The sequence below is a fragment of the Bison bison genome, unplaced genomic scaffold, assembly GCF_000754665.1.
Source record: "Bison bison bison isolate TAMUID 2011002044 unplaced genomic scaffold, Bison_UMD1.0 scf7180017864299, whole genome shotgun sequence".
Classification (NCBI taxonomy): Eukaryota; Metazoa; Chordata; class Mammalia; order Artiodactyla; family Bovidae; genus Bison; species Bison bison.
Genome location: NW_011494871.1, coordinates 915,618 through 927,975, shown reverse-complemented (window position 1 = coordinate 927,975; position 12,358 = coordinate 915,618). Strand labels below are relative to the sequence as shown.

At 48.9% G+C, this 12,358-nt stretch overlaps 1 protein-coding gene across 1 annotated transcript in view; it reads left to right on the top strand.

Annotated features, from left to right (window-relative positions):
- Positions 1 to 564: 564 nt before the first annotated feature.
- LATS2 (large tumor suppressor kinase 2) overlaps positions 565 to 12,358 on the top strand; it is a 24,782-nt gene continuing 12,988 nt past the window's right edge. Inside the window, 2 exon segments of the mRNA XM_010851243.1 lie at positions 565 to 1,184; positions 12,122 to 12,254. Coding sequence (XP_010849545.1) covers positions 855 to 1,184; positions 12,122 to 12,254 — 463 coding nt within the window. The 5' untranslated portion in view covers positions 565 to 854.

The following is a 12,358-nucleotide window of genomic DNA, read 5'->3' as shown; positions in this document are numbered from 1 at the left end:
CCATTCTGTTGTTTTCCTCTATTTCTTTGCACTGATCACTGAGTAAGGCTTTCTTATCTCTTCTTGCTATTCTTTGGAACTCTGCATTCAGATGCTTATATCTTTCCTTTTCTCCTTTTTGTTATTTGTAGACATTTTGATGTTGGCCATTCTGACCAGTGTGAGGTGATACCTCATTGTGGTTTTGATTTGCATTTCTCTAATAATTAGTGATGTTGAGCATCTTGCCATGTGCCTGTTGACCATCTGTATGTCTTCTTTAGAGAAATGTCTGTTTAGGTCTTCTGCCCATTTTTTGATTAGGAGGTTCGTTTTTTTGTTGTTGTTGAGTTTGTTCATTCCTAAAAAATACTGCTAACATTATGTGGGAAACACCAGCAATGCTGCTAAGGGGCTTCCCTCATAGCTCAGTTAATCTGCCTGCAATGCAGGAGACCCAGGTTCTATTCCTGGGTCAGGAAGATCCCCTGGTGAAGGAAATGGCAACCCACTCCAGTATTCTTGCCTGGAAAATTCCATTGACAGAGGAGCCTGGCGGGCTACAGTCCATGGGGTTGCAAGAGTTGGATACAACTTTGAGACTAAACCACCAAAAAGTACTGCTAACATCATGTGGGAAACACCAATGAACACCTTCTGATTTTCCTTTTCAGGTGGAGATGATCTTCAAAATGAAGACCCTGGAAAATGTTTGGTTCTCTGCAGGAACTACAAAAATGGAAGGAAAGGACACTTTCAAAAGAAAACTGTTGTGAAAGCGTGTTTACAGCTAACTGATACTGTTGGTCCTGTCTTTTAAACAATAAAACGCTTTAAGAAGGTTGTATTTATGGTCAGAGGAGCCTGGGCCTACCATGCGGCCGAAGACCTTCCCTGCCACCACATACTCGGGGAACAGCCGGCAGCGGCTGCAGGAGATCCGGGAGGGGCTGAAGCAGCCGCCTGTGGGGCCGGGCAGTGACGCCGCCCTGGACGCCAAGGTCCTAGGTGGCAAGGTCTTGGGGGGCAAGGACACTGCCCGGCAGCAGCAGGTGAGGAGTGCCCCGAAGTTCGGGCCGTACCAGAAAGCCCTGCGGGAGATCAGATACTCCTTGCTCCCCTTTGCTAACGAGTCAGGCACCTCGGCCGCCACAGAAGTGAACCGACAGATGCTGCAGGAGCTGGTGGATGCGGGCTGTGACCAGGTGGGTACAGGCCCCAGAGGCTGCCTTCGGGCTGGCCCAAGGATAGCCCACTTGGGGTACAGAGGAGCCCTGCAGATGTCCCTGGAGAGGGGTGTCTGGGCTACAAGCCCCTTTCTCCCCAGAACCATCCTGTGAGCCACTTTCCCTCTCCGGCATGATCCAGAGATCTGAGCTCTCCCCAAAGGGTGCCCCTGGGAGGACTGGCAAGCTTTCCCACATAGCCCTTTTTAAGGTTTCTTTGGCTTATTCTGGGCTGTTATGGGAAAGAGACAGGCTTCCTTTAACTTGTTTTTGTTTTGTGCGTTTTTTAATTCAGGGGGAAGGTTGATTAGCATGAAGTGGCTCTTTGACTCTTTTTCCTCCTGTTTTAAAAGATAGCACGTATGCTGTTAGAGGAGATGTAACTATATTAAAGAAAGGAGAAAGACTAGAATAAAAAGCTTTAAAAATCATCAGAATGGTGCAACACAGTATGGCGTCCCCAGTTAGTGGTGTGAAAGTCAAAGTCGCTCAGTCATGTCCGACTCTTTGTGACCCCATGGACTGTACAGCCCATGGAATTCTCTAGGCCAGAATACTGTGGATAGCCTTTCCCTTCTCCAGGGGATCTTCCCAGCCCAGTAATCGAACCCAGGTCTCCCACATTGCAGGCAGATTCTTTACCAGCTGAGCCACAAGGGAAGCCCAAGAATACTGGAGTAGCCTGTCCCTTCTCCAGGGAATCTTCCTGACCCAGGAATTGAACTGGGGTCTCCTGCATTGCAGGCGGATTCTTTACCAACTGAGCTATCAGGGAGGAGGCACCAAATACACGTAAACACACACGGGAACCATGCACTTAGCAATGCTGAGCTGTGCATGGGGTATCAGTGACACGTAACCAATAAAAATGCCCTTGCCTCATGAAACGGCTTCTGAAGGCAGGCACTTTACCAGCACCTGTTGTGTGGAAGTCAGAGCTGGGTGAACGAGGACACAAGCTGGGCACTTCTGCTCCTTGGGGACTGAGCAGGGTTCATGCTCAAGGCACCTCAGGAGGGCTTGAGCACCTTCAGTTCCTTAGAAATAACCTAATTATGCACTCCTGGCCTCAGAGTCCCAGGACCTGGGAGAAAAGAACTCCCCCTTTTACTTCTAAAAGCTCTGTCAACCCTCTTGTAGTTTCTTACCAGAGAACCTACATTCCTCAGACGATCTGTTTGTGAGACTAGTGGTGCTGCTTGCAGGCTTCCTGGAGCCTCTGGGCCATGCGGGAACTCTCCTGTGGGTGATGAGCTTTGTTGTGTTGAGAGCTGCTCCCCTCCAGCCCAGGGCTGTGAGCAACGGGTGCAGAGTGGTTAGTGCAAGTGACAGCAGAGGCTCGACCGTTCTGTCTGTGAGCATGTGAAGCAAGGTCAGCTGCCAGCTGCTGCCCCCTGACAGACAGGTGAGATGGTTGTGATGGTTAGAAGGAGCCAGCCATCCCGGGGAAATAGTGGATGAGAGTACAGAGACTCAGCCTGACTGCAGAGCTGAAAACCTCCTCCTGTAAGTCACTTACAAACAAAAGAGCTGTTGTTGCAGTTGTGATATAAAGAAACAAATCATGCAGATGATCCAGAATTTAGGAGGGATCTCATTGTGGTAAAATCCATTAGTGATAATTGCAGTGCAGGAAATAATGAAGTGGGTACTGTTTCTAATACATTAAAACACAAATATAGTAAAATGAAGTATTGGGGTACCCTTAAGTTCCCATCAGCATTTAATTTATGTTAATTGCTAGCAGAAAGGACTGCCATTTTAATGCTCCTGAAATAATCCATCAGTTTGGTGTATAGTGTTACTTTATGACTTAAAACGACTCTGCCAACTCAGACTTTTTCCTGGCCTGGTTAGAGGGTACATTTCCTTTCAGAGAAATCTGGTTCAAAAGTTATTATCTGGGGACTTCCCTGGTGGTCCAGTGGTTTAGACTCCCCACTTCCAATGCAGGAGGTTTGGCTTTAATCGCTAGTTGGGGAACCAAGATCCAACATGCTGTGAGGTGCGGCCAAAACGGGAGAAAAGAATTTTAAAAAAGATTCCTAAGGGACATGAAAGGATGTTCAACATCACTAATTAATAGAGAAATGCAAATCAAACCTACAGTGAGGTACCCCCTCACAGAGGTCTACAGAAAGTAGACCTTTCTACAAATTATCAGAAAGTCTACAAATAAATGCTAGAGAGGGTGTGGAGAAAACAGAACCCTCCTACACTGTTGGTGGGAATGTAAACTGGTGCAGCCACTGTGGAGAACAGTATCGAGGTTTCTTAAAAAACTAAACATAGAGTTACTGCTTGACCCAGCAATCCCACTCTTGGGCATAAATCCAGAAAATATAAAAACTCTAGTTCAGAAAGGTATATGCACCTCTGTGTTCAGAGCAGCATTGTTTACAATAGCCGAGACACGGCAGCAACCTAAATGTACGTCAGTGAATGAATGGATAAAGAAGATGTGGTGTGTGTATACACATACAGTGGCATATGTGTCTGCCATAAACAATGAAATAATGCCATTTGCAGCAACATGGATGCAACTTCGAGATTGTCAAATTAAGTGAAGCAAGTCAGAGATAATCAGTAGTTATATGTGGAATCTGAATTTTTAAAAAGATACAAATGAATTTATTTACAAAATAGTCTTACAGATATTAAAAACAACCTTATGGTTACCAAAGGTGAAATGTGGAGGGGAGGGATAAATAGTTTGTAATATATACACACTAATATGTAAAATAGGTAACCAACAAGGACTTACCTTGTACTTATAGTACAAGGAACTCTACTCAATATCCTGTGATAACCTATGTGAGAAAATCTGAAAAAGAATAGAGGTATATGTATAATTGAATCACTTCGCTGTACACCTGAAACTGACGACATTATAAATCAAGGATACTTCAATTAAGAAAGAAAAAAAAAGGATGCCCAGGTGGGAGGAATACCAAAGGGCAGCCATTGGCAAAGTACCCAGCTGAAGAGTCAAGAGGTGACTTGATGTTTTATCACTTATCACAAGTGTTTTATCACTTATTTTTTAATACGTGGTCAGAATGATGTGTCCCAGAAGAGGTCGCTGCCCCTCTGAAATCAGAGCTTTGTATTTTTCTCCGGGAAGGTCCCCTTGTGGACACAGCGAGGCCCGGGTCTTCTGTCAGGTCGGTGACTCCGGACTCTGGACTCTGGAGGCGGCACCGAAGGGGATGCAAGCTGCCTGCGCGCGGAGTCTCCGCTGTCGGGTGTGGGGCAGGGGTGTGGGGCAGGGCTGAGGGTCACCCGGTGAGGTGGCTCCTCTTGAGTCGAAGACCAGGGGTGTGAGTCGGGCCGCGCCCTCAGAGCGGCGACCCCACACCCCGCCCGGCCGTGTGAGGGGCGCCGGGCGCACTGCCTGTGCATTCGCTGTGGAGACAGCGGGAGGGCGGTGGGCAGGTGGGAGCGCTGCCCGGAGTCCCCTGGGACTGCGCGGGTCATCGGCCTGTGGACCGAGGGCCTCCCTGCCCGCAGGTCCAGGCGGAGCCGTCGTGACGGAGAGGCGGGGTCGGAGCGAGGGCATCACTCACGAGAAACCCGCGGCCCTGGACCCCTAGACAGATGAGCCGATGAGAAAGCAACCAAGCTTAGTGTTTTGAAAGATTTAAAATATTCAAAAATTCAAGCAAAACTGCACGCTTTTGTTTTTCTAAACGTGCGATTCTTCTACGCCCGCAGGGGGCGCCCGCCGGCCCCAAGAGGTACTCAGGTGGGACCCGCCTCCGACTGGGAGGCTGAACCTCCTGACCCATCCCCAGAACACAGCGGGCGCACCCGCGACAGGCAGCCACGCAGGGACTGTGGGACCTCCCTGGAGGCCCGGGGCTGAGACTCCCCGTTCCCAGTGCAGGGGCTTGGGTTCCGTCCCTCCAGGGGCACTGAGCCCTGTGTGCAGCCGCTAAGAGTTCACAGGCCGCAAACAGAGACACATGCCGCAACTGAAAGATCCCAGTGCCACAGCTCAAGAACCGGCGCAGCAAAACACGTAAAAACAAATAGTTGAAAACAAAACAGAGGCACGCAGTAGCTTCCTGGGAGAGTTGGTGTGGAGCAGACTGTCCTACTCGGGCACCTGGGTGATGGTATCAGGACAGTGACTCACTTGTAAAATTTATTTATTTTTAAAACCAAAAACATTTTGTATTGGGATATAGCTGGTTAATAACGTTGTGATAGTTTCAGGTGGACAGCAAAGGGACTCAGCCATATGTGTACATGTATCCATTCTCCCCCAAACTCCCCACCTATCCAGGCTGCTACAGAACACTGACTGCTTGCCTTCTTGTTGGATGCTACACGGTTCTACAGACACCTGTCATGAGCTGAGGGAGTGTCTAAGGTTTCAGAGACCTTTTTCCTAAAATAATTTTTATTTACTTATTTATTTCTGGCCGTGCTTGGTGTTTGTTGCCATGTGCAGGCTTTCTCTAGTTGCGGCGAGCCAGGGCGACTCTTCGTTGTGGGTGCATGGGCATCTCATGCGGTGGTTTCTCTAGAGCATGCGGGTTTCAGTAGTTGTGACACATGGGTACGACAGTTGTGGCTCAGGGGCTCTGGCGCATGGGCTCAAGTGTATGTGGCACATGGGCTTAGTTGCTCTGCTGCCTGTGGGATCTTCCTGGACCAGGGTTCGAACCAGTGTCCTTTGCACTGCAAGACAGACTCTTAACAATTGGACCATCAGAGAAGTCCCTCAGAGACCTTTCTGATGTGTCTGTGTACATATGCACTAGCCTGGGAGTGGGCAGGTGCTGCATGAATGAGGCGGTCCAGAGGAGGGAGGCTACTTGAGGGGTAACTCTTCCCCAAGCCCCTAGTGGCTCCTGTGAAGAAGGGAGTTATCTTCTGATGGGAAGGTGTCGCCTGCTGACAGCACTCAGGCATTTTTAGTGAAGTGTTTTTCCAACTACCAGAGCAGGATCCTTGAATGAGTGGAATAATCGGTTTTGTGGGCTCTGATAACAGTGCAGAGTCAGATCACACGTAAATAAGGTTAAGTGTTGTTGTTATGAAATTGTGAGAGTGAAGACAAAACTGCCGTGTACTGTAGATGGACTGCTAGCCTTTCCTGCCTGGAGGATGACAGGCCACCTGTAACTCCTGGAGGCTCCACATTCCTCAGAAATGGAGAGAGAAGCCCTGATTTTGAAACCGAAAATTACATTTTCACTACCCTTTCTCCAAAACTAAGTTGTCATAAAACAGATTGGATCTTTGTTTAGTTTAGGTTTTTCAGCTAGAAAAAGAATATTAAGTGTTATTTGTGAATTTCTGAGAAAGGAGATTTCATTTGATTGAATCTGTAAAGCCACTCAGCAGACATTCTTTTTTTTTTTTTGGAGTACTACACTCTTCCTTCATTGGTCTGGTAATGTCTCGTCTGCCGCTCCAATGGGACCTTCGGGCTCAGAGCAGTCATGCTGGGTCCCTGGAGCCGGCAGCGTTCGTGTTACTGCCGGGCTCATGCCTCTCTGCCCCAGGGGTGGAAGTGCGTTGTCGCCAGGGATCTCAGCCTCTCACGCTGCCGGAAAGCCTTCCTGGCCAGGTGACTTGAGGAAGTGTCCAGCGAATCGTTTTTCCTTCAAAAGCACACTTCACGGCAGTGCTGGCCAAGGGAGCAGGGCGCTCACACCGCAGTGCTGGAGCCCCATGTATCCCACATGGGGGCGCTGGGCAGCGCTCTACCTGCCAGCCTCCTTCCTCTGGCTGGTGCCCCAGCATCCGTGTGCTGCAGGCTGCTCATTGGGCTCCGAAGGTTGGCAGGCCTCTCCATCCATCAGCGACGGGCGGCTGTGTCACAGACCCTACCTTCCCTGGAAGTTCAGTGGTTAAGATTCCTTGTGGTGAGGACAAAAAAATAGTTGTTTTCTCTTATCTGTTTTTTCCTCTAAATTATTTAGCATTTTAATCCCACTTCCTTATTTAACTTTAAAATGATCTGTTTACATTTAGTGGAAGGACAAGGAAAGGGACATTTCAAAGAGTAAATAAACAGAACATTCCAACACAACTTGCAGGGGCATCTGTGAGACAGGATTGGTATGGCCTTTACCAAGGTCAGGGCTTGTGTCACAACCTTTCATTACCTTTCCTGCCTGCTTTAGAGCTTGTTTGTCTACAGAAAATCAGCCTCTTTGCATAGATTTTAGAATCATAGCACACCCTAATTTTTGCTTTTATAAGGTAATAAGTGTTCCCTTGAGCACATTGCTCAGTATAAGAAATGAGAACATCCTTTGGCTTCAAGTCAGAGCAACTAATCCCATCCAGGTGGGACTGACGTGGTGACCCAGAGCAGCCCAGCTTTACCTGCCACCACAGCTGCTGTAACTGGCCCAGGTGGCGGGCAGGTGGGTGGTGAGAACCTGCAGGTGGGGACTCCTCCCCAGCACCCAGAGCAGAGAGGGGACCGTGACAGTGCTGGCATCAGTTGCTCTATAACAGACACAAGTTCTCCGAGCTCCTCTCCCTCCACCCCATCCTTGTCATCGTTGTGATTTTGAGTAAATTGCTCATCGGCCTTCTTGTTGTTAAGTCGCTAAGTCGTGTCTCACTCTGCTACCACGTGGACTGCAGCACACCAGGCTTCTCTGTCCTTCACTATCTCCCAGAGTTTGCTCAGACTTATGTTCATTGAGTCGGTGATAACATCCAACTATCTAATCCTCTGCTGCCCTGTTCTCCTTCTCCTCCTTCTCCTCCTCCTCCTCCTTTCCCAGCATCAGGGTCTTTTCCAATGAGTCAGTTCTTCGAATCAGGTGGCCAGAGTATCGGAGCTTCAGCTTCAGCATCAGTCCTTCCAATGAATATTCAGGGTTGATTTCCTTTAGAATTGACTGATTGGATCTCCTTGCTGTCCAAGGGACTCTCAAGAGTCTTCTCCAATACAATTCAAAGGCATCAATTCTTTGCCATCTGGCCTTCTTTATGGTCCAGCTCTCACATATGTACATAATTACTGGAAAAACCATAGATAACTGACTTATATGGACCTTTGTTGGCAAAGTGATGTCTCTGGTTTTTAGTACACTGTCTAGGTTTGTTATAGCTTTCCTTCCAGAGAGCAAGCATCTTTTAATTTCATGGCTGCGGTCATCTATCTTAGTCTTGCCTTTTCCATCTTTGACACTTGGCTCGCAGTGCTCATTTCTCGGGGTGACTGGCAGGCAGGACAGGGCTTAGGTACAAAGCCCTCTGGACGCCTTCACTCCGCTGGCATCCTGCCGAGTTCTTTACAAACTTGCCAACAGCCTGTCCATGCAGACTTTCCAGCAGGGGCTCACATTTTGGAAATTCTTGGCCTAGGGCCGAGCCTCCTGGTGTACAGACTGCCCCACGTGGGGTCACTCGGTTGTTTTCTCAGAGAAAACATCCATGCTTTGCTGTGGATGACCAGTTACTGTCCAGGGCTCAGTCCGCCACCTGCGGGCACAGGACCAGCCGGAGATCAGAGCTTCCCTGTGACAAGGAGCATCCGTGCAGCCAGGTCACACACAGCAGAGCACATGTATCACATGTATCCATAGAGTGAGAAAAGGACACACGTGCTGACATGCAGCGGGAGCCTCCACACGTGCGCAGTCTCTGGAAGCCTGTCTTGATGGAGGGAAGGAAGCATCGGTATCTGCATCCTGACATCCCTGCCCCTGGTCACCTGTGGGCTGACCCTCCCCTGCGCAGTGGGACCATGGCTGCACAGGGGCTACTGTGAACACACACGAGACACAGCAGCTGCTCATTTAAAAAGTGTGGACTGGAGCTCGAAGGTCTGCTACAAGGATGCTTGGTGAGGAGGCCTGTGTGCTTTCTGCAGGGAGACGTCCGAATGGCAGGACTGGATGGCAGTAGTTGTCTGCCCAGGAGAGTCTTCCCTCACACTCAGCCCGCTGAGTCCCAGAAGCGGATGCCGGCTTGTCACCAGTGATGAAACCTGCAGTGGTGCTTCTGCTCTGCCGGCTGCCCCCGTCCTCTGGTGCAGACTTGTCCCCGCCGGTCAGGCGGTCCCCCCACGGGGCCTGTCTCCCCATCCCCTGCTGTCCACATGTGTGCCCTGGGCCTGGGGTCCTGCTACTCACACACTGGCCTGTCGCCTCCCAGTTCTTCCTCCAGCACTGTGGGCTGAGACAGACTGAATCTGTGTTAAGAAAACCAGAGTTCCCAACAAGAATGAATTCAAATTCCACATGAATTCATTACTGAAAAAAATAGATGTTTTTCTTCAAAAGAGGTTGGGCCTAAGTTACCATAACAACCGTATAGAAGAGTATAGTGCTTCTTTAAAAACAAATCATGGAGATATAAGAATAGTTTTGTAGTTAAATATGAATCCAACCAAACTTATTTGAGGGACTGTGAAGTTGCATGACGATGTAGAAAGCAGTACTTCCTGCTGACTGTGCAGCCAGATTATGACAAATAGAAGCAAAGTTGGTGCTTTATTATCAGGCTCTTAACAGGACAACTGGAATAATCTATGGGATATACTGGAATAAAAATACATTTTTAAGGTTCTTAAGTTTCACTCATCACACCAGTAATCAATATTGCGATAATGTTCTCATTTTCTGGTGAAATATTTCTTGGTGTTTTGTTAAATCTTTGTTCGTGGTTATATTAAATATCTGTAAATTTAACTTTCCATAAAACTGATCTTAATGAATTTAGCAAACCCAGCCATTCAGAGTTGAGGTAAATTAATAGGTGGACATATTTTTCAGGTTATACCTGCAGTAAAAGTAGTTACCCATTGTCTGCTGCTATGTAACAAACCATCCCAGAAGTTTTAGCAGCTGAAGAACAACCATAGTTTATTACTTATTATGATCCTCTGGGCTGTCCAGCTGTGTTGCTGGGGTTGAGCATCCAGGCTGTTTGCTCACATGTTGGAACTGCAGATGAGTCTGGGGGCTGGCATTGGCCTGATCCTGCTCCCTGGAGCACAATGCAGGCCACCAAGATTCTAGGGGCGGAGCTGAGCCTTTGCACATGAGACTGCAGGTGTTGTCATGCTCATTTCTGGACACAGGGATACGTGAAGAGAATAGAAGGTTCAGGACAGTTGACTGGTCTGTGGTTCCCCCCACCCTGCTCTGACTGACTGCCAGCCAAGAATACCTTTTCTCCACTGTCTGCCCACATCCTGCTGTCCTTGAAGAGCCAGCTGTGTGCCCTCATCTGGGCTGAGGACAGTCCCTGGTTCCTCTCCCTCCTCTGGCCCTCTTCCCCAGAAACTTATCCTGCTAGCAGTGCTGGGGGGTGAGGGGGCGCCTGTCCTTCCGGGACTGTTCTGGAAGTGGGGGGAGCTGTCCTGCTGGGCCTGTCCCGGGGGCCCATGCTCTCTCACCCACTGTAGCCCTTCCCCTGCCTCCCTCCCTAGTGTGGGGGAAGTCTGGTTCTCTGACTTCCACAGACCAGACAGGAATGTCCCCGTCCAGTCACAGAAGTTTTCTCAGGAGGAGCAGAACACAAAGTCTTCCAGGCCCACCATCAAGATCTAGGTGGGGTCAGTGTGTGTGAGGAAGAGGAAACAGATCAAAGATCTGGGTGGGGTCAGCGTGTGAGAGGCAGAAGAACCAGAGATCAAATTGCCAACATCCATCGGATCATCAAAAAAGCAAGAGAGTTCCAGAAAAACATCTACTTCTTTATTGACTATGCCAAAGCCTTTGACTGTGTGGATCACAACAAACTGTGGGAAATTCTGAAAGAGATGGGAATACCAGACCACTTGACCTGCCTTCTGAGAAATCTGTATGCAGGTCAAGAAGCAACAGTTAGAACTGGACATGGAACAACAGACTGGTTCCAAACTGGGAAAGGAGTACATCAAGGCTGTATATTGTGACTCTGCTTATTTAACTTACATGCAGAGTAGTACATCTTGCGAAATGCCAGACTGGATGAAGCACAAGCTGGAATCAAGATTGCTGGGAGAAATATCAATAACCTCAGAAATGCAGATGACACCACCCTTATGGCAGAAAGCGAAGAACTAAAGAGCCTCTTGATGAAAGTGAAAGAGGAGAATGAAAAAAATGGCTTAAAACTCAACATTCAGAAAACTAAGATCATGGCATTGGGTCCCATCACTTCATGGCAAATAGATGGGAAAACAGTGGAAAGAGTGTCAGACTTTATTTTTGGGGGCTCCAAAATCACTGCAGATGGTGACTGCAGGTATGAAATTAAAAGATGCTTGCTGCTTGGAAGAAAAACTGTGACCAACCTAGACAGCATATTAAAAAGCAGAGACATTACTTTGCCAACAAAGGTATCTCTAGTCAAAGCTATGGTTTTTCCAGTAGTCATGTATGGATGTGAGAATTGGACTTAGAAAGAAAGCTGAGCACCAAAGAATTGATGCTTTTGAACTGTGGTGTTGGAGAAGACTCTTTGAGAGTTCTTTGGACTGCAAGGGGATCCAACCAGTCATTCCTAAAGGAAATCAGTCCTGAATATTCATTGGAAGAACTGATGCTGAAGCTGAAACTCCAGTACTTTGGCCACCTGATTGGAAGAACTGACTCACTGGAAAAGACCCTGATGCTGGGAAAGATTGAAGGTAGGAGGAGAAGGAAACGACAGAGGATGAGATGGTTGGATGGCATCACTGACTCGATGGGCATGAGTTTGAGCAAGTTTCGGGAGTTGGTGAAGGACAGGGAAGCCTGGCATGCTGCAGTCCATGGGCTCACAAAGAGTCAGACACGACTGAGTGACTGAACTAAGTGTGTGTGAGGTTCATCAGCCCCAAGACAAGTCCCCAGCAGTTCTTGCTCCACTGGCTCGGAGGCGGGTGCAGGACAGAAAGGCTGTCCCTGGAAGCTTCACGTGACCCATGCCCAGGCCCCCAGCTAATGTCTCTGTGCTCCCCTCTCCAGGAGATGGCGGGCAGGGCCCTCAAGCAGACTGGCAGTCGCAGCATCGAGGCCGCCCTGGAGTTCATCAGTAAGATGGGCTACCTGGAGCCAGGCAAGGAGCAGATCGTGCGGGTCGTCAAGCAGACCTCCCCAGGTGAGCACGCTGGGGGCTATGGAGAGGCGGCTGTGGGGAGAGGGCCTCGTGGCCATCATGCTGCCCCCCCTCCCTCACAGGAGTGGGGGCACGGGGACTGAACC